General features: G+C 47.1%; 2 protein-coding genes across 11 annotated transcripts in view; one reads left to right on the top strand and one right to left on the bottom strand.

The window, feature by feature from the left end:
- Window positions 1-24,661, top strand: part of TM6SF1 (transmembrane 6 superfamily member 1) — a 27,187-nt gene extending 2,526 nt beyond the window's left edge. Inside the window, exons 2-11 of one of the 10 annotated variants that reach the window (XM_064569813.1) lie at window positions 1,308-1,386; window positions 2,634-2,737; window positions 5,878-5,975; window positions 9,857-9,960; window positions 11,574-11,656; window positions 12,267-12,388; window positions 14,082-14,186; window positions 16,285-16,377; window positions 16,562-16,681; window positions 23,770-24,661. In XM_064569813.1, coding sequence (XP_064425883.1) covers window positions 5,955-5,975; window positions 9,857-9,960; window positions 11,574-11,656; window positions 12,267-12,388; window positions 14,082-14,186; window positions 16,285-16,377; window positions 16,562-16,681; window positions 23,770-23,961 — 840 coding nt within the window. In that variant the 5' untranslated portion in view covers window positions 1,308-1,386; window positions 2,634-2,737; window positions 5,878-5,954 and the 3' untranslated portion in view covers window positions 23,962-24,661. The other 9 variants (XM_064569815.1, XM_064569808.1, XM_064569811.1 and 6 more) reach the window with 9 other exon arrangements.
- Window positions 21,973-26,562, bottom strand: part of HDGFL3 (HDGF like 3) — an 81,556-nt gene continuing 76,966 nt past the window's right edge. Inside the window, exon 6 of the mRNA XM_045899311.3 lies at window positions 21,973-26,562. Within this exon, the coding sequence (XP_045755267.1) occupies window positions 26,557-26,562 (6 nt within the window). The 3' untranslated portion in view covers window positions 21,973-26,556.

Raw genomic sequence — 26,562 nt, 5'->3', positions numbered from 1 at the left:
CTCATGCTCACCCATACACATCCCCTTTGAGTAGGTGTCCCCTTCATGGAAGGGCATCAGTAACCCCCCCCATTCCAAGACTAGCAACGTTTTCACCCTTGGGTGTGTCTCAGCCCTTACCCCCTCCCCCCCGCCCCCCAAGTCCCTGCTGGATCCTTCTCTCTCTGTTCTGAGCAGGTTCTGCACTTGGTGGTCACTGGGATACACACAGGATCTGCTGCCCCAGTTTCTCTCCGTTCTTTGCTCCTCCCCCAGGTGGCGAGTGTGAGAGCACACAGGTGAACCAATTTACGCTGCTCTCATACTCCAGAAGAGCACCAGCTGCGTGATGTGCCAGCTGTAAGCATAGGCCCTTGTAAGAGCAGGGATGGGGGTTACGTCCTGGCTACCACCTGCCTCAGAATGTGATTAAAATGCTTGTCAGCTTACCTAGCACACCTAACCTCTTCCCTTTTCATGGATGCCCAGTCCAGTATCATGTTCCTGACCCACATCAGCTTCCTCTTCCATCCTCTGCTCCTTTAGCTTATCCCTACAGGAGGAGCCACTGATGTGCAACACTAGAAATGTCTTATTTCAGCGTCTTAACTGGACGTTGACACAGTCATCCTCATTCTTATCATAGAAGTGTGTAATCCATCCATTCATCCACCATCCGTCATCCATCCATCATTCACCATCTATCATCCATTCATTCATCCATTCATTTACCATCCATCATCCATCCATCCATCTACCATATATCCATCATCCACCATCCATCATCCTTCCATCCACCATCCATCCATTCATTCACTATCCACCATCCATCATCTATCCATTCATCCATCCATTCATCCACCATCCATCCATCCGTCCATCTACCACCAATCATCCATCTATACACCATCCATCTGTCCATCCATCCACCCATCCATTCAATCACCATCCACCATCCATGATCCATCATCTGTCCATTCATTCATTATCCACCATCCATCCATCCATCCATCCATCCATCCACTTCTCCTTCCTGGCTTCTTTTCCCCTCTTTCCCTCCTTCATCCATTCAATTCTTATTATCCTAACGGAAGTCCCCAGGCAGACTTTCTTTGTCATACTCATCCAGGTATCTTGAAAAAAGCTGCATATTCCCATGCCTCACCCCAAAGTATTTGATTCTGTGGGTCGAGGGTGGCATTTGGAAATCTGGGTGCTCCTGATGCCCAGAGCCCATTCCCTGACTCTTTGTGGGGCCGGGGTCAGGTGCTGGAGATACAGCTCTCCTGCACCTGTGACCAGTCTCCTGTGGGCCCATCTACCTGCAGGTTGGATGGATCTCTTCCCACTTCCTCACTGACCAGTCTTACATTGGGGGCAGATTTCTAACAACCATTCCAGCTGCAGGTGAGTGGAGTGAACTTCAGCATGAGTTTGTCCCTCAGCTGTCAGTAGGTATGGTTAGGTTGTGGAATCTGTGACTGAGAAAGGTACTTTCCAGAAGTCCCAGGGCATATGGCAGAGGTGATCCAAAAGTCCCCTTGTCGGTCTGCTGTGGTGTGGAGGGGTTTTGGCCGAGGAGTGCTGTTTGTGGCAGCTCTGAAGGGCTGTTGAGGAGGCTGTGGTGTAGCAGGCTGCTGGAGAGGGCCATGGCCCTCTGTCTAGGACTGCAAGCCCTGCTTGGTGCTGGAGGTGTGAGAGAGAATCTCTGTAGGTGTAGAGGTGACCTCTGGGTGAGAGAGCTCGGAGTCCATTGAGATAGGACCCTCCATGGAGACAGGGACGTCCTCCATTCATCCACAGTGCCTGGCACATAGTGGTGCAGAAAACATTTTATCCTTAATATGTTTTAAAATTAGTTAATAAACAGATGATGAAATGACAGGACTTTGCTCAGGTCGCCCAGCTAGGCAGTAGCAGAGTAGGTCCTAGACTCTAGGTGTCTTGACTGCTAACTCAACCGAGCCTCACGCCCTAATGCTGTCCCACTGGGAGGGGGCCTTGGCCCCTGGTCTCCTTGGTATCGGGTCCTTTTCCTGTGCCCACCCTAGCCTCACCTTACCTTCCAGGCGCGGGGTTGGACTCTGGCTTGCTGCCCCGGGTGTGTGGAGCTGGCTTCCTTCTGGCCGCAGCTCTGGCCCAACTCTTCCTTCCTTGGATTGGCCTTATCCTCTGGCCCCTTTGATTATACACATCCTGGGGCCCTTCCTCCTGGTCCTCCTGGAAGGTGTGTGTAGCTGTGACTCTTCTGTGCTCCTTGGAGCTCAGTCCGAAGGTTTCTGGCTGGCTCTGAGGGAGGTGGCAGATTTGGTGGTTAGGCCTGTCAGTCACTGGGGAACGGGACTGGGAGGAGCGGGGGTGGGGGGTGGACGCAGAGGCAGTGAGGCAGGGGCCATCTTCAGGGTGGGCTGGGATGGGGTGGAGGGTGCAGGTGGGCAGGCTGGGAAGAGCGAGGAGCTGGTGGTTCCAGTCCCTGAAAGTCACACGGGTGGCCCGTGGGGGCCAAAGCACTGCAGAGAAACCTGGCTAAGCCCACAGCACTGGAACTGGATGCAGAGGCAGAGGTGGGGGGAATGCATTCAATAGCCAGGAAATTCCATGCATCAACATGTTTATTTCGATAAGTGACCGCCTCCCTGTTCTGGTCGTTGCAGTTCCTGGACAATTGTAGGGGTTGCTGGCCTCATCTTGCTCCTGGTAGCCCTGCTGGCTCGTGTCCTGGTCAAAAGAAAACCACCCCGGGACCCACTGTTCTATGGTACGTCTCCATGCGAGGGAAACGGTTGGTGTCCACCTCGCAGCACAGCTCTTGGGCCTTCACCTTCATCACGCTTCCTCCACAAAGAAGGAGTCTGTCTCCCATACCCTGAGCCCCACTGGGGAAGTGGCAGGAAACGGAGGAGTGTTTCAGGGCAACGCAGTCCTCCCCTCCAGATGAACACCTCCTCTGAGCCATGGACCCCACCCTTTCCCAGCAGGGATCATGGCGGAAAGTCACTGCCAGGGCCAAGCAGGAGGCTCCTCTGTTCCTCACCCCCACCCCCAGCCGTGCTCTGACCTCTGCCCTCGACTCTTGCAGCGGCTCCTTCCCGTGCTTCTTGCCTTTGCCTTGCTTCTTGCCGCCCCCTCCACCCGGCGTGGAACTGAGCTGTACAGTGTCTTGGTCCACTGAGGAAAACAGTGCTCCCCGTGGAGGGCTGCTACAAACATTCGGTGATATTAGTCAAATATTTAAACAGTGCCTGAAAAGTACGCTCGTGCATTACGTAAGTGAAAACACCCCTGATCCAGCACTTACAGCGAGCGTGCCTGGTGTGGCCCCGAGCACTTCAAAGTATTAGCTTATTTAATCCTCGCCAACAGATGCCCTCCCCTTACAGATGAAGACGCGGGCTCGGAGCCGCTAAGACACGTGGTCAAGGTCACATAGTGAGAACGGCATTGACCCCCGAAGCCACGCTCTTCTTTGCACCACGCTGCCTCCAGCCAAGCCGTCCCGCCTTCAAGCGCGTCCCCTGCCGGGGGCTGGGCTGCGCCTTCACTTGCTCAGTTTCTGCTTTAGCGAGGCTGCGTATCAGGCGCCCCCAGGCCTCGGTGTCCTGCCAGAGCAACAGACATTTCCCATGTTTCTGCGGCTTTTCGGGGATGTAACTGACGCCGGACACCGGGCAGGCGTAAGGTCTACCCCGTGACGATGTGATACACGGCTGCACCGTGAGATGGTGGGCACAACGGGGTTGTTCGCCGCAGGGTCCCTCACCTCACAGAATTGCCTTTTTCTGGCGTGTGGTGAGGACATTTAGGGTACAGTGCGGTCTTGTTCACCGCAGTCACCACGCTGTCAACTTACTCATCTTACAACTGGAAGTTTGTACCCTTTGCCCGGCGTCTCCCCGTGTCTGTCCCCAACTCACCGGCCCTGCAACCACCGTTCCAGCCTCTGTTTCTATGAGTTCAGCTTGTTTGGCTTCCACGTCCCCGAGTGAGATCACACAGTCTCGGTCTTTCTCTGCTGACTCATCTCGCTTAGCACAGTGCCCTCAGAGTCCACCCAGGTTGTTGGAAATGGCAGGATTTCCTTCTTTGTTTATGGCTGAGTCATACTCCATTTTGTTTATGCCTGTCTTCTGTACCCACACTTCGGGTACTTCCAGTCTTGGGTACAAACATTTAGTGCCCACGCTCACCGGTCTGCAGGTTAGCTAGGACTGTTGTGCATCAGGCTGCGGGTCATATTCAGAGCTGTCCCATGTGTCTCCTTGTTCTTGGACCAGCAGCTCCCCATGGTGGGTCCTTCTCATGGCAGAGGAGACTTGGGAGTTGGCCACTGTCACTTCCATGCACACTCCAGTGGCCAAAGGAAGTCGTGTGGCTGCGTCCATCATCAATGGCATGGGGAATATTCTCTGCCCACCGTGGATCTTGGCAAAGGTGGGGAGGGGAAGAAGAATTGTAACTAATTTCTCCCAACTTGCATATAAAAGACCCTGAAGCTTAGGTAAATCATGTGACTTGCCTAAGGTTGGACAGCCAGTGGGGAGATGAGTTGGACCTGTCTGAGTTCAAGGCCCACATCATTTCTCTGGCCCCACACCACCTGTCTTTGCTCTGACCCCAGCCTAGGTTTCGAGAGTGGTCTCCTGCTGCTGTCTTTCCACCCCACTCCGTGGAGCCCATGCTTAGCTGACTTGGGTCTCTCCCAATTCCCCAGGATTGAGCACCCTTGTTCCTACGCCCTCAGCCCTCTGTTCTCATCTATGTCCTAGCTTGAGCACACTGCAGCCCTGGGGCCGGGGCTTGTCACCTTGGACCCAGCATCCGACACTCCCGTCAGCCTCAGTGATCAGATGCTGAGCGCTTTCTTTCCTGGGGGACCTTCGGGGGCTGATCCTGACAGCAAGGTCTGGAGCACAGACCTGGAAGGCACGGGAAGGCAGGGTCTGTAGGGCAGGGCACTTGCGGGCCTTGCATCCTGGGGAAGATGTGAACGCCGGGGGCTTGGCTGCAGACTTGGCAAGGCTGGCTTCCCTTCTCTGGGAAGTAACCTCCCCATTTTATCATGGCTGTTCTTCTGTCCACCTTCGAATTCTTGTCCTACCCGTGCCCGCCACAGGGCTTCTGATGGGGTACAGCTTGAAAATGCATCCTTATTGATAAACTAACATGCACTAAGTTGATCTTTTGCCATGTAAAACGTATCATTCTATAGCTGTGTGTTGCTGGTAGCTTTAAGCCTGTTTAGGAGATTCTCCCAACCTGAGTGAGAGTCTCTAAGACGTTGTGGCTTGGCTTCTTTCGTATTCAATTGTGCCGTCTTGTACCCATTTTAAAAATCACTGGCCTTTCTTCTTACAACTTGCCCATCAGTCATCATCCGTCTTTAGGCTCTTCAGTGTGGACTAGGGCAAACATCAGACGAGCTGGCTGCAGGTAGGATGCTGGTATGGCCCCGGGCAGCCACTGGTAGGTTGTGGAGGATGGATGGGGTGACCTGGTAGGATCCCGTGGCACAGTTAGTGGGTGAGCATGTCATTCTGTCCCCGTGGTGGGTGTCCCCTTGGAGAGAGCACTCGGGCAATGACACGGAGATCCATAACAAAGGCGAGGGTCCTTCTGTACAGGAGGGACCTTCTGTTCGTCCATCTTGACAGTGCCCAGTGTCTTCTGGAAAAGATGAAGACGAAGTCACCATTTTTGGTGAATGCCAAGCTCTTAGTCATTGCCTCCTGAGCTACTGCTTTTTAAACTATTGCTTTCTTGGGGCGCCTGGCTGGCTCAGTCAGTGGGGCGTGTGTGACTCTTGATCTTGGAGGTTGTGGGTTCAGGCCCCACATTGAGCGTAGAGATTAATTTACAAAAATATAAATAAATAAATAACTACTTCTTCCTTTGCTCTAGTGTATGCAGTTTTCGGATTTACCAGCGTGGTGAACCTCATCATAGGCTTGGAACAGGATGGAATCATTGACGGGTTCATGACGTACTACTTGAGAGAGGTATGGGATCGCTTAGTGACTGTAAGCCTTATGCCGAAGGGTCAGCACCCCAAGTCCCATTGCTCAGAAAGACGAAATCCCTACATTTAGTGTAAGGTGGTAAGATCCGTGGTATTTCTTTTACTGCCACAGATGTAGGTGGTTTATTCATGTGGGAAGTGAAGCAGAAAGTTAGGATTTGATCATGGGAGACACTTCTTTTCAGCATCTTCGTCTGATACCTTCTCCCTCACACCTGGTCCACTACCTTTTTCCTTTGCTTGTATTTAATATAAATGAGATACTCTAAAGGAATTTAGTATTTGGTGTCTTATTATTAAAACATTACTATATCCGAAAGCCCAGGTCGGTCTTACGTGTGTTAGAGAACACAGACACTTAATGAAGCCATTTGATGGCGATGATCCTTCCCTTGCTGTCATATTATAGTGCTACCTGCCCTTGAGAGAGCTAGTCCTCTTCCCCTGTTTTAGTGGTGTGATGAATCCAGCTCCAGAGGTTAAGTAACTTACTCAAGGTCACACAGGAAAGTACAGTTTTCATCTGTGTTTCAAGTAGCGGCGAGCTTCATGTGTTAAGCAAAGGGAGTTTGGATTTTATCTCACATTCGAAGGAAGAATTTGAGTCAGGGAACATGCAGTCAGCTCTGGGAACGATGGGCTTGAAGGGGAGTGTCTGGGCTGAGAGCTGGGACTCAAGTCAGGAGGCTTTTGCAGGGCCAGCAAGGGCTTGAGGATGGCCTAGGCAGAGCCAAGCACAGGAGGTAGGGAGGAGGGACGAATTTCAGAGGCTTTGAGTGCTTGGAGTGGGTAGGACTCAGGGATTAGCTGGGGGTGATGGGGAGAGTAAGGTCCAAGAAGACCTCTTGCTTCCTGCTTTTGGGAGAATGGTGGTGTTATTAAACTAGAGGGATGACGGGGAGTTCAGCCCCGCAGACAGGAGTTGGGCACAGGGTATGGGCACACTGTGGAGATAGTGCGGGTTCGGTCCCGGACCGTTGCAATAAAGCAAATATCACAATAAAGCAAGCCACATGAAGGTTTTGGCTTCCCGATGCACCTAAAAGTTGTATTTACACTATACGGTAGTCTATGAAGTGTACAAGAGCATTGCGTCTAAAAACCGTATATACCTTAATATTAAAATACTTTTTTGCTAAAAACTTGATTATTATCTGAGCTTTCAACGAGTCCTCATCTTTTTGCTGGTGGAGGGTCTTTACCGTGATGTCGCTGGCTGCTGCCTGATCAGGAGGGTGGCTGCTGAAGGTTTGGGGTGGCTGTGGCAGTTTCTTAAAATAAGACAACAGTGAAGTTTGCCGAGGACAGGGAGAGAGAGGGAGGGAGGGATGCAGGTAGGCGAAGCAGTCAGACCACACCCAACAATCACCATCGTATATGGGTGCAGTTCGTGGGGCCCCCCAAACAGTCACAGTAGTGACATCAGAGATCACCGGTCCCAGATCACCATCACAAATAGAATAATAATGGAAAAGCTTGAAATATCGCCAGGATTACCCAAATGTGACTCAGAGACACACAGCGAGTAAATGCTGTTGGAGAAACGGCCCCGAGAGACTTGCTTGACGCGGGGTTGCCACAAACCTTCAGTTTGTAAAAAACACAATGTCTGCAATGCACAGTAAAGTGAAGGGCGATAAAACAAGGTCAGCCTGTACGCAGGGAAGAACTGGGCCTGGAAGCGGTCAGGGGAGTCCTCACTGAATTAGTGACACCGCTCTAGCATTTTTTCAAATGGCAATGACATTGGAAGGTAAACATTTTCCAGATAGACGAGGAGGGTGGAGGGCATTCCAAGGAGAAGGGTCGGCTTGATCAAGAGCTTGGAGGTGAGAAAAGGCAGGTGTCTCCCCATGGTCAGCCCAGGGTGCAGGTGTGCAGGGATGATGTTGAGTTCATTTGGGGACATGTGGAGTTTCAGGTGGTGGAGGGACATCCTGGCAAATGTCCCAGTTGGCAGGGCTTTGCAGGTCTTGAGCTCTGAGGACCATTCCTGACGGAGAAATTTGGGGGTCATCTGAGTATAGATGGTACCTGAAGTCTTGCTCGGGAGAAGGGGGAGAGAGAAGATGGCCAAGGGTGGAGTGAGTGGACCTCTGGAGGCCGTGGCCAGAAGAGTCCCTGAAGCGGATTGTGAGGCCAAGAGGCAGACGGAACAGCTGGAGAGCCTGGGACCTCTGAGTCCAAAGAGTGGGGAGCTCTTGGGGAGGAGGTGGCTGCTGAAAGGGGGCAGAGGTTGAGGTGTTGAGGGTGTCAAGTGGTGAGGCATGAGAAGCTGGGATGGGGTGTTGCTCTGGGAAGGTTTGCAGGGCCAGGTTCTGGGCGCCTGGCTGCCAGGTAGGGGAGGTGGGGCCGGGACTGCGGGCGGCCACCAGCTTTGGGAGGCTTTTGAGTGGAAGAGATGCGTTAGGAGCCAGGCCTCATGAGTCTTCATCTGGCAGGTGGATTGGAAAGAGAGGGAGACAGAGAGACCGTGTGGGACTGGCTCCGTGAGGGGCACTGAGGGCTTGAACAGGGCCATGTACGGACAGGGAGGGTGGCCCGCAGTGACCTCAGAGAGAGAGAATTGACCAGACTTGCCCGCAGACTGCAGAGGAGAGAGGAGTGACAAAAATGGCCCTGTGGCTTTGAGCCAGGTGGGCTGGGTGCTGTCATGGTTCATCGGGAGGCTGGGCGGGGCTCGGCGGAGGGCAGAAGCTGAGGAGTGGAAGGAGTTCAGGGGCGTTTGGAGGGCCCTCAAAGGGCCGTCCAGTTAAAGACACCCATCAAGCCACCAGGCGAGGCCGGCTCCGAGGGCCAGGTGCATAGGCATGACCATGATGTCGTGACACGGCATTGCTTTGTCCAGTCATAGCATGTCGGAGAGAAGGGATGCGGGCACGCAAGTCCAGCTGCCGAGGCACTCCCACCTGCTCCACAGTCCTCATGCCATCAGATGCGTGGGGAGTGGCGACAGAGCAGTCCCTGCCCCGGGAGCGTGGGGCTCCAGCGGGGCCGCTTCTTGGCCGCTGCCGACAGGACTGAGGGCGTCTCAGGGGGACACAAGGCAGGAGAGCATGAACGTGGGAGCGAGGAGAAAGAACGAGGGGGCGTCAGAATGACATTAACTCCCCTGCGAATTAGACCGTGACTTTCTGGGAGCCGTCCGGAAGAGGGAAATGTAGTGCGTCATAAAATCTCAGGTTCATAAAATTAATTTCTCAGGAGAAGTGTGGCTTTTCTTGATGGTATGCTCCGTGCTAGGCGTTCGCTATGTGACCTTAGGCTGGTCCTGTGACCCCTTGGTGCCCTGTTTCCTCATCTGTAGAGTGGAGTGAGCTGTGGGTCCCGTAGGGTGGCTGGGAAGGTCGAGGGGGTGGGGTGCCTGTCCGTCTGTCTGTCTGTGTGTCTGGGTGTGGGCAAGATGTGCCTTCCTCAGCCTCAGCCCAACAAGCCTGGGGATCAGCACGCAGGCGAATGACGCAGGGCAGCTGGTGGTTGTGGCGGGCGGGGTCTTCTCTGGCCACCCCCTCCGGCCAGAGCTGACGCACCTTTGGTCCCAGATTTGACTCGGCCTCGGCGCATTAGCCGTGCAACCACGGTTGCCCACGATTCCACCTGCCTGGTGTCACTGTCCACGTGCGTCACCCAGAGGATGGCCAGGCAGGCTCGGGGCCATCCCATGGCAGACTCTGGCGACGGCGGCTCCAGGGCAAAGTTTGTACGGGAAGAGTCCCGTATGGGACTGAGGCTAGGTTTAGCTTAGCAGACGAACACAAGCCAGCTCTGCTGTTCCATTTTACTTGAAATACAGGTCTGGTGTCCTGGGTGGAGATGTTTGAGTCCTATTTAAAGTAGACTCCTCTTTTGCTCTTTCCTTAGGGTGAACCGTATCTGAACACTGCGTATGGGCACATGATCTGCTACTGGGACGGCTCTGCTCATTATCTGATGTATCTGGTGATGGTGGCGGCCATAGCGTGGGAGTAAGTCAGTCCGTCCGCCGGGTGTGTCCCTTTGCCAGCCTAGCAGCCGATACGCACGTATGTAAGGAAACCAGACAGAGGGGCAGGGCACAAACAGCTACACATGCACGTGAAGATACGCTCCACGGACATGAGTTAGACGTAGTCAACACAAGTTCCTTTCTTGGCCCCGCTGCCTTTTGAACAGGTCCCCTTTGGATGATCCCCTGCCATGGGGACAGCTTGGGCAGACCCCTTACGCTTCTGACTCTGTTGTCCAAGAAGGACAGTCTCGTCTGCAGCTGGGTCCTCGGGGATGCACGTGGGGCTAAAGAAAGGGGGGCAGAGTCTTACATGACGATTTCTGGTTTCTGGGGATCGGTGCCCTCAGTTCTGCTATGCCAGGACTGTCGTGTGGAGCCCAGGTGTGGGCTCTTCAGAGACCCCTACCCCAGGAGACTGTGTGTGGCACAGAGGCCTGACATGAGCAGTGCTCTTGCTGGCTGAGTTCGTGGGACTTCCCCGCCCTTGCTGGGACACCCACGGCGGCTTTCTGCTGGCGTCCCTGTCACCCAGAACGTGTACCCTTTGTGGCAGGATCCTTTCAAGCCCAGCTACCTTCCCAGGCCTTCCCGTGGCTCCAGGTTGGAGAAAATGATGCATTCTTGCCCCAGATTGAGGTGGAAATTCAGCATGACCAACTCCTTGCCCTATGCCCCTGCCCCCTCAGTCATGAGCTCAAGGACAGCTCCAGCTGAGTTTGGGACTCTTTCAGGTCCTAGCCTATCTCTTCATGAACGTTCCCAAGCCTCCAGGGCACACGTCAGGTATTTCAGAGAATGCCTGGACTCTGCTTGGAGGCGGCCAGGAGTGGGTTGGAGTTTCTTTGGCTCTATTAGAGAAGTTCTGCTATGGAAGAAGATTCTTGTTTGTCCTCCTGCTGACAGTCCCAGTCATTGTGAACTGGCCTCTTGGGAAGTGGCAGCTCTTGGCTTGGGAGGTGGGGCAAGGCAGAAAGGTCCACCTCCGTTTCTCTTCAGAGAATCTCCCTGTGATCTCTCATGGCCCCTTACGGAGGTGGGGTAGCAGGGTTACCAGCTGAAAGAGCTTTTTGTCAACCTCGCCTATGAAGATTCGGGGTCCGTGTCCAGCTGCCCCATTAGGACACGGGCTAGGTGGCACTTATGATCTTCATCACTAGGGCTCCGGCCACAATTCTGATACCAGGGAAAGTCCATTTCACATCCTGTTACTCATACTCATTGTAATGCTTTAAAATATGGGTCCAGTTTCCCTTCTGTTTTGAACCGTCTTTTTCCTTTCCTGCTGTGAGTTTCATAGGACACAGTGAAATGCAGGACTCCTTGGAGTGTGATTGACCGTGTTGTAGTTTAACAGATGATCAGGGCAGCAAGCATAATTCCTATTCAAAGGACACAAAGAGGGTTCTATAATATATCACAGATGGAAATGAAATTTGATCACTAGGGCCCCTTAGGGTTGATTGATTACTATCGGCTCAGTAAGTTGCGATTCATACACTTCACTACTTAGGATAATGCTAATCATGTGGACCATCTTTTGCTAACAGTATTCTAAGACGAGTGAACTAAGCTGACATTTTTTCGTTGCAGGGAGAGTTATAGAACTATTGGCCTCTATTGGGTTGGATCTATTATCATGAGTATTGTTGTTTTTGTGCCAGGAAACATTGTGGGTAAGAAACTTTATCTTAACACTTTCCTCTTCTGAAACAATGGGGGCGTGTTTGTAAATAGAGAAGCCATCTTGGTTGTTATTCCAAGCTTACTGAAAAGCGGTTATGCAGAATCCTTCCTTTTCCCCTCCATCATTTCACCTGTTAAAAAATGCTTTTGAGCAACTTTCAGAAGTGTACGCTGAACGATGAGACAATCAGCGATTCCTGACATTTAGGATCTAGAGGGGGTAATTTGTGTCTGCGGCTGTCTGCGGTGTGCAAATATTTCTTACAACTTTTTGTATCATACGTAACTCTTGACACATTCGATAAATGTATTTGAGAACTAAGGCTCTTAAAAGTTAACGTGAAAGGATTATCATTTATGTGTGCAAACAATCAGGGTATTATATTAAATATTCTTTAAGAATACGGTAGCTAGGATATGCCTGGTAATGTGCACCTCATAGTTTTAAATTGACCTGTTTTATTTGGTCTCATGAAGAATATGGTCTGGTCCACAGCACAGTGTTAAATGACTTGAGGTGGGTGTCCTCAATGTTACTGGTGTTTAGAGATGCTTTTTGGCAAACGTTTGACTTTCTCTCTCTCTCTTTCTTTTAAATAGGGAAGTATGGAACCCGCATTTGCCCTGCTTTCTTCTTAAGCATACCATATACTTGTCTTCCTGTCTGGGCTGGTTTCAGAATCTATAATCAGCCATCAGAAAATTATAATTATCCCTCAAAGGTGATTTTATTATGTTAACTGTAACCTGTTCCCAAACTCACGGGGCGCACTCACATCTCCCGGCTACTGGATCAAACTGTGCCTCCGGGCACTGGAGGTCTGGGGCAGATCGTTTGACTGTGTTGATTCTGTGCATTGGTCACACCTTAGTTACAGTGGCAGAGATGGTCTGTTTCTGTCTGAATACATCTGCTTCAACTGGCCAGGCTGTGCTTTCTGGACCTTCCTGTGCCCTGGGTCACACTGACTGTTCCCAACAGAGCCTGTTCAGGGTGTGGAGTACACACAAACACGGCCTGGTGTTTGAGCATTTGGGTAGCTCTTGCAGAGATGCCAGGGCCTTTCCAAGGGGAGGCTGGAGGGATCCTGCTGTTCGGGGTAGCACACACAGCCTCAGGGTCTAATGTACCAAGGGATCCAGGCACACGAAGACTGGCTACAGGACGTCTTCCGAGACACCTCCCTTCCACTCACAGCCAAGGTGGTCAAGGCGAAGCAGTGCCGGCTGGGCAGGTACTCCGTTAAGGTCTTCATTTCTAAGCCAGTAACATCTAAGTTTCTCTTCCTTTTATAGGTAATAGATCCTTAAGCAAAGTGATATACGGAAATACGAATTACTAGAGATTGTCAGAACATGATTATTCAGTTGACTCTAAGATTTACAGAATTCCTTAAAATGCACTGTAATTTACAAACACCTCATTTGTAAACAATGAGACACCCGCTGTGCACACTCGGGATGACACACTGACATCCTTTTGAGGAACGAGGTGGTTGTTACGAAGAAAAAGCAAACGGTACCCATCGTCCTGGGCTCCACGGCTTTTAAAAAAGTCTCCGTGTCAGTGTGTCAACACTGTTCATGCCGTGAGACACAGGACACTGTTACCATTTTTTAAATGTTCAAACGCAGTGATGGCCAGGGAGAAATGGACATGGTCACACAGTGCTGCTAGGAACACACATCCAGACTTGCTCTGCAAGGCAATGTGGCGGTGTTATCAACCTTAGCAAATTTAACCCCTTAGCCTAGTAATCCCACGTCGAAGGCCCTGTCCTCGGAAGGTCATCAGAGAGATGCAGTCAAAGATCTTTGTGCAGAACTGCTCACCATCACATTAACAGTGCAAATGCCTAAATGTCCAACACTGCAAGAGTGGCTGAAATATGGTCCTTCCACATGATACTACGTTTTAGAAGAGTTTTTAATAATGTGGGCAAGTGCTTATAATGTAAGATAGCCGTTGAGGGTCCAAAGAACAAATACGCAATTGGCTATATGTAAAGTCTTAATTTTGTAAAAAATAAGTGTAGATCAGATAGATGATAGATAGCTCTGGAAAAACATAGTGACTCTTAATAGTGGGTTGGGTTTATGGTTACCTTACTTTTAAAATGAACGTATCTTACATTTATAATCACAAAACTCCTATTGCAAGAAAAAAAAATATGACTCTTAGAGCTTGAAAGTCCCTTCAGGATGACCCAGCCCAATCTCACAGAGGAGCAAAGTGGAAGCAGAGAGGAGGCGGGACATGATTTTCGTAAGTTAGGCGGCTAGTGGTTTATGACATGAATCACCTGTCTGCTGAATTCTCTCCCCATCCAGCACCATAGCACTTAGGCGTCAGCAGATCTCAGATTCTTCTTTGGCACTCTGGGCCTGCTCATTGGTTACAAACTCTTATTTTAGGTCATTCAAGAAGTCCAAGCCAGGGACCTGCTGAGAAGACCATTTGATTTATTGTTGGTCGTGTGTCTCCTCCTGGCAACTGGATTTTGTCTGTTTAGAGGCTTGGTAAGCATCACAGATCAAAGTAACATTAAAAAAAGAAAAACATGTATTTAATCAGACTTCCTAGTGCCCTCACAACATTCCTCCTGTTAGAGCCTGGAGACCCGGCCCTGCTTGCTGCCACTCTCCCACGTGCACCTCCTTCAGCTCCTTGGATTAAGCCCACCTGGAAGTCTCTTCCTTCCCCGATGTTAGGGTGCCTGAAAAATTAGCTAGTAGAGTCTCATTCCTTTGGTTTCTTTGCTGTTTCTGATTTAAATGTAAATGTCTTTGGGAAGGGTGGTACCGGAGGCCTCCATGATTGTGCTCCCCGGAGTAGAGACATGGCATTGAGGAAGGGCCCAGAGTAAGGAGTTAGGATCCTGGCTATTTACCAGCTGTGTGGCCTTGAAAAATGACTTAATCTCTTTGACCTCAGTTTCTTCTGAGGTACTGTTATAAAATAACAGTACCTATCTTACGGTGCTGTTTTGAAGATTAAATAAGAGAATAAACATCAAACACTTATACGTGGTAAGTGTTCACTACATGGGGTTACAAGTTACTATTTTTTTCTTAATATTATTTATTTATTTATTTATTTATTTATTTATTTAAGAGAGAGAGAGAGTGCAAGAGAGGGAGCACAAGCAATGGTGAGGGAGAAGCAGGCTGCCCATCAAGCAGGGAGCCTGACGTGGGACTTGAGCCGAAGGCAGACACTTAACTGACTGAGCCACCCAGATGCCCTACTGGTTACTAATTTTATTGATGGATGATCCTTTGCAGTGCTTAGTTTCATGGTTTATTCTTAGTGGAAACGAATTTCAGCAGCCAGAATCATATGGGTAACTATATTCAGCCTCAGTGACAATTACTCTTCTAAGCCTGCCGGCTTGCACAACAGTTGGGGAGCCGAGTGGCAAGTGTGAACTGATGTAGCTGACTTACTGTCTTGGGGTCCTTGAACCATATACTCTGTGCGGCTGGCTGGGTTCAGAGCGAGAAGCTGTCTTAAGAGCGGTCTCCATCAGTAAATCAGGAATTTCCTGGAGTCGAGTCAGCTAATAGGAGGAGTGGCACAGGGAAGGGATGTAAAGGAGAAAGCAGAGCCGTAGGCTTTGCTCAGAGCACAGAGCAGTTAAAACTGCTTTTTTTCCCTAAGTAATCTCCATGCCCAACATGGGGCTTGAACCCATGATCCCGAGAACAGTCACACATGCTACCGACTGAGCCAGCCAGGCGTCCTTAAAACTGTTCTTTGGTTAGTTTGCTCTAATTCCCAAAGCGAAAAGAACAGTAACAACAAAAATGAGCCCCAGCTGTATTCCTGCATAGCCATATCCACTCTGTGCACCAGAAAGATGTGTGCATGTGGGCAGGACTTTTGCAGACGGGCTTTTAAGTTTGGGCCCATTTTTTACCAACTCTGCCACTGGCCCGTGTTCATAGATGCTATCTAGATGGGACAGCATTTATGGCCAAAGACATGAAGAGTGATGCAGGAGGGAGGGGACTCAGAGGGGACCTGGCTGGTTACGTGCCAGAGAGACTGTGTCTCTTCTGTGGCCAAGAGCCTGCTGTGACCAACTCTGCTCCCCGCTCCCTTTCAAAGTGGACACAGGATGTGGCTTCACACAGGACGACCCTGCTTTCAGATCACCCTTTACTGCCCCCAAAGGCCCTGTGCTCCGTGAGCCACTGGAGAGAGGAGGAGGCTGTTTTTTTAAAGTCTGCAATGCATAGTAAGATGAATTTGGTCTAGGGATGTGCTTTTCTTCCCGCAGAACAGCTGGCTAGCTATTTATTCCCAGGAGAAGTGAAACTGGTAATCTAGCGCGAGCTGCGAGCTGTTTTGGCCGGTGGAAATCTAGATACTTAGGAGGTACCCAAGAATAGAGCATTAGTTATTTCCTGCTCTACTGTTAACTTCTTCATCTCCTTCGAGTAGATCTGTAGAATATTTCTTTTCTTTCCCTTCTACTGATGAGCTTCTACGATACACAGTTTTTGTTAAATAGCAAAACAGCTTGTGGCTGAACCCGGAACATTCAGCCCTCTTAGCAAACGTTGAGAATCAGATGTGATTGTAACTTTATAATGAATTCGTTTTTGTTCCCAGATTGCTTTGGATTGCCCGGCTGAGCTCTGTCGATTTTATACACAATTTCAAGAGCCCTACCTAAAGGATCCTGCTGCTTATCCTAAAATCCAGGTCAAGTAGTTATGAAGCCCATGGTCTTTCTGAAGTTAATGTTCATTCTTTAAGAATGGGAACGTGTGGACCCATGTAGGAAACGGGAGTTAATATTCTCAGAGATAAAAATGTTCGTCTTTGCTGCTTTTCGTCAGGCCAGGCTGTGAAGTTGCTGACGATGTTATTTCTCTGTTCAATGCAGATGCTGGCCTATCTCTTCTACTCTGTCCCTTACTTTGTGATTGCGCTTTATGGCTTAGTGGTTCCTGGATGCTCCTGGATGCCTGACATAACACTGATGCATGCCGGAGGTCTAGCTCAGGTACTAAACATACGCTCTGTTCAGAATGTCCGCTGGGGATCTGGCTGTCATTGTCAAGAATCTGAGAAACATCTCTTCTTGGTGTTTAAGGGTGGGTGGGAAGCAGGTCCTAGACTCGTCCCCTTTTGTTCTGCAGTTCTTTGGGAGACATTTCTGCGTATGCATGTTATTCAGATCTTGCAATAACTACATGGTAGGTGTGGCAGCCAGCTCTACAGGTGAGGAAGCTGAGGCCCAGTGAGGTTAACGGTCTGTCCCAGGTCACACACCCAGCAAGGGGCACCGCTGGTTCCCGGTGCTGTCTCCCAGTCTCTGAACACCATGGCTACTAAACAAGAATTGGGAGCCGTCATCTTTGAGATGTCAGTCTCACACCGAAGATGTCAGATTCTGTTGTGCTACACTACACTGAGCCAGGGAAACTGGGTTTGAGAACATTCTGTTCCCAGTCATGCCATTCCTTCCCCCTGCTACTCAGTCAAGGCCCTGGCCTCGAGCATGAGCACGGGTTCAGCGAATGCTTACTTCACTGAACTGGAAATAAAATTATCTATGGAAGTGTATTATTACCCAAAGTACATTTTTACAAGGTACCAGCAAGACAAACTGATCTTATGAACAAGGAAGAAAATTATTAAGTAATTTTATCTTTCCCCCCTTCTCACTATAAATAAAAAAGAAACAAATGAATCCATCTTGTAAAATCATTCTCTTGCATCTTGCTCTTTTCGAGCAGGCCTCAGAATGAGGCTCATGTGGAAGCGGTCAGAACATACAGTTTTGGGACAGTACAACAGCACTCTGCCCTTTACAGGCTGGGAAAATAGCTATAGGATTCATGGGTTAATACTTTAGGCTAACTCCTCCCAGTCTGAGGTAATTCTCAATTACAGAATTTGAGTATTAGTATCAAAAAAGTTGGTACAGCATCTGCCAAGTAAGGGTTCCTGTTCTTTCCCTGAAGGACTTAAGAGGGAAGAGAACTAATATTTACCCTCTTGGCAGACCTCTGACTAGCTGATTCCTTAGGCCAGGTTTTGAGCCTTTATTTCCCTATCTTCCAATACCAACTATAAGCTGACTTCCAGTTTTCTGTCTTTAGGCCAAACTGTTCCCAGACTCCTAGACCTAATCCCAGACTCAGTCTTTTCACTTGGCTGTCTTGGAGTTAGTGTCTAAAATAGGACTCCTGACCTTCCCTACATCTTACCCCCATTTCCACCATCCCTGCAAACAGCCTTTTCCATTCCCTCACCACTACATCTAGCCCGTCACTAGGTCTAGTTCTGTCTCCAGAGGAATCCGCAAAACCAGCGCTTACAGCTCATGGCCCTACAGTGGTCTGCGCTGTCACCTCTTACTTTACGGAAGGCAAAGCAGGCTAAGTGTTGTACTTACTTATCTGTAAAGATAGGCTGTGTGCTCTGCTGGAGTAGGAAATACGCAGGGGCTTAACACAATGAAGTCTTCTTTCTTGCTTGGGCAAAGATCATGTGGGATATTTTCAAGAGCCAGGCCTGGCACCAACCTGACTGACTGCACGGGAAGCAGATGAATGTGGTCTTCCTGTGTGCCCCAGAAGAAACAGTGTGACGAATACAGCATTACCCCTGCAGTTTTGTTTTGTTTTTTTAAAGCCTTACTTAAAGATAAGAAAGCAGAGGCTCTGGGCAGCTTATTACTTGCCTGGGGTCATAGTTACTAAATGGCAGAATAGGGATCTGGAATCCTGCCTGACCCCAATGCCCACATTCTTCTCCACTGGTATCCCTCTTCTCATGCAGACGTTAGGGGCGGTGGGGTCCTACGGCACAAAGCCAGACCTTTTATGGGCCTGGAGGAGCCAGCCTCTGGGTGGTGGGAGGCAGGGACACAGCGTGCACTGTGTTTGGCCAGGGAAGCGTTTAGGTGTTGCAGTGGGCAGCAGGTCAGAGGGTGGAGTAAACCTTGGCTTTTATTTTCCTGGCCTTATTCTCCCGTGCTCCCCAGGAGAGAGGGCCTCCCACCAGCCTCACTCTCACCAGTCCCTTCCTTCGAGGATTAGCTTGCTCAGAGTTTGACGTGGTTGCCGTCCCTCTCCAGGCCCTGTACCTGGGTCTGCCCCGTAGTGGGCCCCGGTGCAGGAACATGGACCGTCATCATCGAGGGAGCTGACAAGAGTGAGCCACTGTTGGACCCAGCCAGGCGGACAGTGGGCAGTCAGGAGGCTTGGGAAGGTCACACCTTGGGGGCCAGGGGGCGCTTAAAGCGATAGCACTAAGACTAATCCCGACTGTACCTGCTGGTGAGGGCCAGGCCTGCAGACAGGCCCTGTGGCTCCGGCCAGGCGGTTCGGGGAAGGGCGGCGGGGCCGATAGAGCCCTCAGCAGCAGTAGCAGGGGCTTCAGCCAGACCCCGGGCCTTGCCGGAATCCTTGGGCTTATCCACCACTGCCCAGTTTGACAAGGTAGCTGGAGGCTACAGACCAGAGCCTGCAAATGTCAGAAGGAGGTTTCTCCCAACCCAGAACGGTGTCATCTGAGAACTGGGTGTCTGACAGTCCCACAACTCTGGGCTGGGCTTTAGTATCTATCTACTCGGAGTGTTTAGCCAAAGGAAAAGTTACAAATCACACTGGAACCAAAGTGCCCATGATGAGAATGTTGAATTCCAGGTATGTGATTGGTTTTCTACCTGGCCAATACTGGCTTCTGAAACGAATTCTCGCCTTGGGAGGGCATCTGAAACTTTCATCACAGAAAACACCCTCCCTAACCCAACTCGCATCCCTCGCTGCTAAAACTGTCATTTAGAAGGTTTATGCACTCACGATCCCACTAACTTTATCAAAGTTTGCATTTCTTGAAAGGCCTAGTGAACTCCCAAGACTCTGTGATTTAGTAAGAAAAAAAAATGTTTGAAAAAATTCTAGATCAGTACAAGTCCATGGAAAACATGTTAAGTTCTTATGGGTCCCTGATTTCAGATTCTGTAGGAATCTGCCAAATCTGCTGTCTTCAGAAATCAAAAAGTAAAATAAAATCAAATAAGCAGGACACATTTTACACCAAAGAGCCAGTGGGGACTTATTCATAACTCAATTGTCTTTTCTTATAAAATTCCTATTGTAGGATTGAAGTTGCAAGTCTAGTTTGAAAAGTATTGCAGGCTGCTTAGATCCACTTATTAGTACCTTCTAGCAACTGAAGAATTTTTCTCTGCTAAAATATCACTGAACATTAGAAGAAAACAATCTAGTCAATATGGTTAAGAGCACGAGCGCTAGAGAGACTGTGTCATTATCTCAGCCGGTCCCTGAGGAGCTCGTGACCTTCACCACCTTGGATTCCTCTGCTGTGAAAGTTAGGATAATACAGGAGCTTTCTCCTAAAGCTGCTGGGAGGGGATTAAATGAGGGCATATATGTAAAAGGCTTACAACAGTGCCTGGCACAGAATGCGCTGTGGGTCTTTGTTGCTGTTCTTCTTGTTGGTTTAAGATTCCCAACAGGAGTCTAGAGAGGAAGTGCCTTGTGTTGCTCAGGAGATTCATTCATCTGTAGCCATGTGTAACAGATATTATTACCTAAAGATCAGAGAGACTGGGAGAGAGCTTTGGGATAGACTCGCAGTGGGTTTGTCAGGGAGCCTGCCGCCCATCCAGTGCCACCCACAGCCCTGGAAGCAGGAACAGTCTCCCCTGGGTCGGGAAACACCCCTTCCCACTGGCTGCTCAGACTCTCCCACTCCCTGGCTACAGCGGATGCTGTGTACTTCCTCACAAAAGGGTCTGGAAGCTTATCTGTGGATAATTTGGTTGTAGAGTTGACTCTCCTGGAGGCGAATTTTATGTTTTTTTTCCTTATGGAAACCTTTAGGAAATACCTGAAAGATTTCGGAAGAACATGGATAATTGGGATACTAATGCAAATCCTCTTTTAATAGTTTGCTTCAAGTGTAATTCATCAGAAAACATCTTTATTTAGTATTAAAATTAGACTTTGGGTTTAATGTCTTCACATGATTATCCTTTGGTGGAGACAGATCGTCTTGAAATTGTCAAAAGGTCAGCAAGGGTATCTAGAAACAAAGAACCCACCTGAGTTCTCAACAAAGTAGAATTTCAGACATGAACAGGCGATTCTCTTGGCCCTGCCCTAAGCACTCCACAAAGATCAGCTCATTGAACAGGCATAGCAATCCCTACGAGGTAGGCTCCATATTATCCTACTTTTATAGACGAGGAAGCCAAAAAAGGTTACGTACCTAACCCAAGGTCATACTGCCGGTAGAGATGGGCTCTGACACTGGAGGTCTGGTTCCAGATGCAGTGTTCTTAACCCCTGGACTGTGCTGTTCAGAAAACCCTAAAAAATGACACAGTTCTGGATTAACTACTTATATTGTATCAGCCAAATAGCCTGGCTGCTGTCCCAATATTAGTTTTGGCCTATGATACTTATGTGGACACATGATACTCTTTCAGCTCTTCTTTCTGGAACCGAGATCATGATTTTTAGCCATCCTTTCCATGTTGTCTCTAAATATAAGAAAAGGGAGCTATTAAAATTTAACCGTTCTTGGCTTTTTTTTGGGGGGGGGGGCCGCATTTTCCATTCTAATCATCCATTAAAAAAAAAAATCAACGCATATCTTGTAACTTTACTTGAGGTGGAAGCTGATTTAGAAGGGCAAGAAAGAGGATTAGGGGCTCCCAACGTCAGATCACTGAACTTGGCAGAAGTTTCTGGGCTCCACAAGTCGTACCTATGATCCTGGGTGACAGCTCAGCGGCACTGAGCCCGGAGCCCCCGGATGCCAGCCCAGGGGCCAGGCTGAGCTCTCGGTCCTGCCATCGGCAGGCCTCGTGTGCTGGGGGAGGGAACCGTTCTCAGCGAGATGGGGTTTTTCTGAAGCCTGGGGAGGAAGCAGTGGTTGGGTGCTGACTCAGCGGGAGGTGTGGCCACCGTAAAGACACCTGTTAGAGTGCACCCACTGCCAGAAACCGCAGAACACTGGCCTCAGGCTTCTCTCACCTGCGGACACCTCTTTGCATTAGAAACATAAGTAGGTAATTCTGGAGAAGGCAGGCCTGCCGAAATAGGTATAAAAATAGAGAAATGCTTTGTAGAACCTTTCTGTACTTTGACAGTCACAAGACCATTGTTGTTTAATGTTTATTGAGCTCTAACAATGCGAGAGGCGCCACACAAAACATAAGACACAGTACCTGCCCGGTGGGCTTACAATCTAATCTAAGGACATGATCATTTTGTAATGTTGCCATGATTTTGCTGTTTTTTGAAAATGAGGTATTAACTGCACTGGGGAGTGCAGGAAAAGAGCCTACGGAATCACTGACTTTTTATGCAGGTTTCCTATGCAAGTAGGCATGATTGCTCATATTAATCTCTCAAAGTACGGTTGGCACTTGCCCAAACCTGGTGATTTTTGTCATGTGTACAAGTGTCTATAAAGACAGAGACACCGAACACACATTTCTGGAGATGGAGGTTCATATCTGGCCTCTAGTCCAGAAGTTTGGTTATACTATTCAGAAAAACAGTGTTACTCAAAAGAAGCCCGAGGGAAAAATGGCAACAGGGGCCAAGCTCCTGATCAGTGCTCCTAGAACTACCCAAGAGCGGCTCCTCCGAGTAGCCCCTCCAGTACCCTTTACCCACAAGGCCGTTTGTCTTCAGCGCCCGGAGATGGAATGCTTACCACCTGCGGGGTGCCCTCTGGGCCTCTGCCTGGGGGACATGTGCTTGAGGGCAGAGCCCTCACGGAGCCTCAGGGATCACAGTGCAGATAGAGGTGGACAGTTTCTGTGTTGGTCCTTGGTAACACGCCACACTAATTTCTTATCTCCAGAGAGTAGCAAAACTGTACTGTGAGGTCCCTAGAATGTATCAGTACTTTGTAAAAACGTAGCCTGTTAAAGTACCTGTCACTGATACAGAGCCATACGCATGCTGCCAATGAAAGCTTGTCCTTTTCTTCTCTTGGTAAAGTCAAGTGCTAAGGAACACTTTTATCTGTTAACCACTTAGCAGAATAAACTGATTTCATACAGAAGGAAGTGTAAGAACTTATACGTATTTAAATAAGCAAATTATTTAGTTTTTCATTCTTATTCTGTGACTTCTTTAGGTTATAGTATCTTCTCTCTTCACTTTGATCCTGATGAACTAATAATTCATCACTTGTTGTATTTAGATTTCCAATCCTTTATTCACATATAGCTTAGATTTCCAGACTCCAGGGTTGCATTTTGTAACAATACGAGAATCTTGAGGAAATCCTCACACAGAAGCCTTTTCTAATACAGTTTTCCCCTGTGCTTATGAAAAAGTATCAAAAAAGATACATTCTGAATGTACGTTATGAACAAGTATATAAGTACAAATGGGAAGCTCTAGCCTCAGGTTATGCTGACAAGCTGTACTTCTAAATAAATTAGAATTTGATTTGAAAAGGTTGCCTACATGTACATTTACCATTTTATAAAGAGCAACCACAGTCCTACCCCCACTCAAGCTGGTAACAACCTTACTTACAAAACAACCCTTAAGTATTTTTAAAGTTGCATAAAAAACAAATACATGAAGAACTAAACAGAAAATATATAATGAAGGGCTTTGAGCTTTTGTTGCAAGGAATAGGTAAAAAAGACTGATGAATGAAGCTGAGGTCCTCAGTGCTTCTCTTTAAATAGCTGTATTAAAAATATTTTCACTTTCTAAACTCTGTACTTTCTTCATTTTTATTGGAACACATTTAGTAATAAGCCACAACGAGTGCCTGTATAGATCTCCAGAATGCAAATCAGAAGGGAAAAAAACCTGAGATTTTATTCAATTTTTCTTTTAAATTGAGCACTAATGTTTGGTAAGGGGCACTGGATGGATGATAAAGCCACACTAAGGAAGGTTTACGTTATTTGAACAGTTATGTTAAGACTGGCCCTGAATTCAGTGAAATCCTGAAGATTATGGATTGTTTGAGGGCACAGGAAACATGGTCTGAATGAGTCATCCAGAACACATTGTGAATCCAACTGAACACAGAACTCATGCTTACCTCCCCCCTTTTTTTTAAATGCAACAGGCTCAGTTTTCTCACATCGGTGCTTCTCTTCATGCTAGAACTGCTTATGTCTACAGAGTCCCCGAAGAAGCGAAAACCCTTTTTCTAGCATTAAACATAGCATATGGAGTTCTTCCTCAGCTCTTGGCCTATCGTTGTATCTACAAACCAGAGTTTTTTATAAAAACAAAGGCAGATGAAAAAGTTGAATAAAGATATTATTTCATGTTCTTCCTCTCTAGATTACAGACTTTTGTTATCCTGGTACTGATATTTTGTCCCATTTCACTCCCTTCCCATACAGGAATACTTAAGAATATGTAAATTCTTGCTCTGCACTCTATGTGTGAGCTCTCATATGGTTTTGTGTGGGTAAATTTTCTTTTTTTGAAGGAAAAGTGAAGTTGAGAAACAGTTTGTTTAAAGAAATATATTCAAAATTATTTGTGAATAAGCTTGACCTTCTATTTCAATATTCTGTTTGCACATATTAAATATAACTGTAAACAATTACAACTTAGCTCCTACAATAGTGAGCATGAAAATGAACTATTCAAAAGTGAATATGGCCTATGCATATTAAAAAATTCAAAACAGCAAATACATACTGGAGAGATACTTTTGGCATATAAGATACATATGTGTCATTATTAACCTCAATATAAAAAGCAAATCATCACAATATTTTAAAATGTTACTTGAAATATGTTTTCCCAAGGAAAGTATATTATTTACTGCTGTTTTAAAAATTGCTTTTAATAAAATTTTTTTGTGAGTCTAAATAGCTAAGGAGGGATCGATAACTTTATCATTACCCTTAATGAATACTTGTTTTATTGGTGACTGGAAATATTTCTATTGTATTTCTGTGTATATTTTTAATAAATTTTTTTTGGCCTTTTATGAAAACAAATCTTATTAAATTTGAAACATTTTGTAATTTTTTTCAGAAACAGTTTTGTAGTCTTTAGGATTTTTATTTTAAAAATCTGTCAGTTACATGTTCCAATTCAAAATGTCATCTACATTCTCCTTATGTTTTAGTGTGAGCAATGAAGAGGACTTTTGATGAATTAATTAAATTTCATTAATTTAAGATTGAACTAAAACACTCAAAATTAAAAAGTACTTTTCAAGGAAAAAGAACTGGAGTGGCATCCCTACTATCTTTTAATGAACTTTTCATATTTGGAATTGTGAGTATAGAGAAAAATTAGTATTTGTTAAGCCGCCCTCTTAGTGCCCTAGAGGGGTAAGCAGACGGTGCTTTCCTATGCTCAGCTGCCATAACCAGCACCGTGCTGAGCACCATCCTCAATGGCCCTGGGCTTTTAGAACGTCTCACATTTTCTCTCCATGTTATTTATTAGCTCTTCACCAAAATAAGAAAACAAAAAGAAAATGGGAGTTGAAACCAATGCATGGATAATGTAAAGTGTGCGAATTTAGGGTCCACTGAGCTGGTAAGTTTTATCTGAGATGTGCAAGCAATGGTGTAGCCATTCCTTTCCCTCCCCCATGTTTACAAAACACCTAAAACCCAGGCAGTGTTTAAAAAAAAAAAAGAAAGAAAGAAAAAGAAAACCCTCACCTGCACTTGATTCTATTGTCAACTTGCTGTTAACAATTTTTGCTTTAATATATGAATTACATTAATACCTCACATTACATAGATGAAGCCAAATTACACTAACTTTGTTGTTTACAACCTCAAATCTTACTCCCAGTACACATTCCAATAAATTTATTCTGTAAAAACAATACATTTTTTTGTTTTTGATTTTTTTTTTTTACAGTAAATTTTTCAACTACAAACCTCGAATACGCGAAAGATGTTCCAAGGACAAGCATAACAGGATTGATAAAACTCAAACTGACTAAATGTGTTCTCACAATATAAGCTGGCATAAAAATAAATAAAATTCTCTATTATCACAATAGCAACAATAATGTACACATAATAATGGTTTGTGGATGAATATCAACTATTCTAATTCTAGTTCCAAAAGAAAACAATGGTTCATTTAAAAGTCAATGCTTTGTCTGATTTCCCATAGGGCTACTGCTGATTCCAGCTTTAAAATGTAAATTATCCACCTTGAGTGATTAGCTCAAATTGTATTGGCATTGGGGAAAAAATAAATCATTGCCTTTATTTTGGAATAACACAAAAGACTCACTAACTTCACATATAAAAACTGAGTTTGTGTACGTAACAATATGAGTTTTGAGAAGTATAAGCTGTCGACTAGCTATTTCTAATACGGAATAGATATTTTACAATATGATTAAACTTTACACATGGCCTCAAAACTGAAGGACAATTTTAATTTCATCTTCAATATGCCAACGTTGTGTGTTTAGGAACTGGTTCCTGGGTTCTGTCACAGAGAGGAAATCCCTTAAGCATTATGTTGAGTGGTCATTTTTTAAAAATGCTAATTTATATTTAATGGGGTGTCTGGTGATAGTGGAGTAAAGGCAGGAGAATGAGGAATGTAACTGCCTTGATAAAAGGATCCTAGACATGATAAGTCTGTGCAAAAATCTTGATAATCCTTAGTGGTTAAGGGCAACTTCATGCAACCAAATAACATGGAATTAAATCAATAACCTTAAAAAAGGCTAAAATGTCTTTTTTTCCCCCAAACACAACAGAGAGGAATGTGAATAATGTACATACAAACTGGGGTTCTGTCAATGACAACAAGGAGTATGTGTTGGTTCATATCAAATCCAAGATTATTAGACAACCAAATGTATAACCTTCTTGTGGTTTCTCTTAATATGCAGCATTCATTATGGTAGTTAGGT

The sequence above is a fragment of the Mirounga angustirostris genome, unplaced genomic scaffold (genome assembly GCF_029215605.1).
Source record: "Mirounga angustirostris isolate CCGP_5_RB_7025 unplaced genomic scaffold, mMirAng1.0.hap1 SCAF_9, whole genome shotgun sequence".
In the NCBI taxonomy this organism is placed as follows: Eukaryota; Metazoa; Chordata; class Mammalia; order Carnivora; family Phocidae; genus Mirounga; species Mirounga angustirostris.
This window is presented reverse-complemented; position numbering and strand designations above follow the sequence as displayed.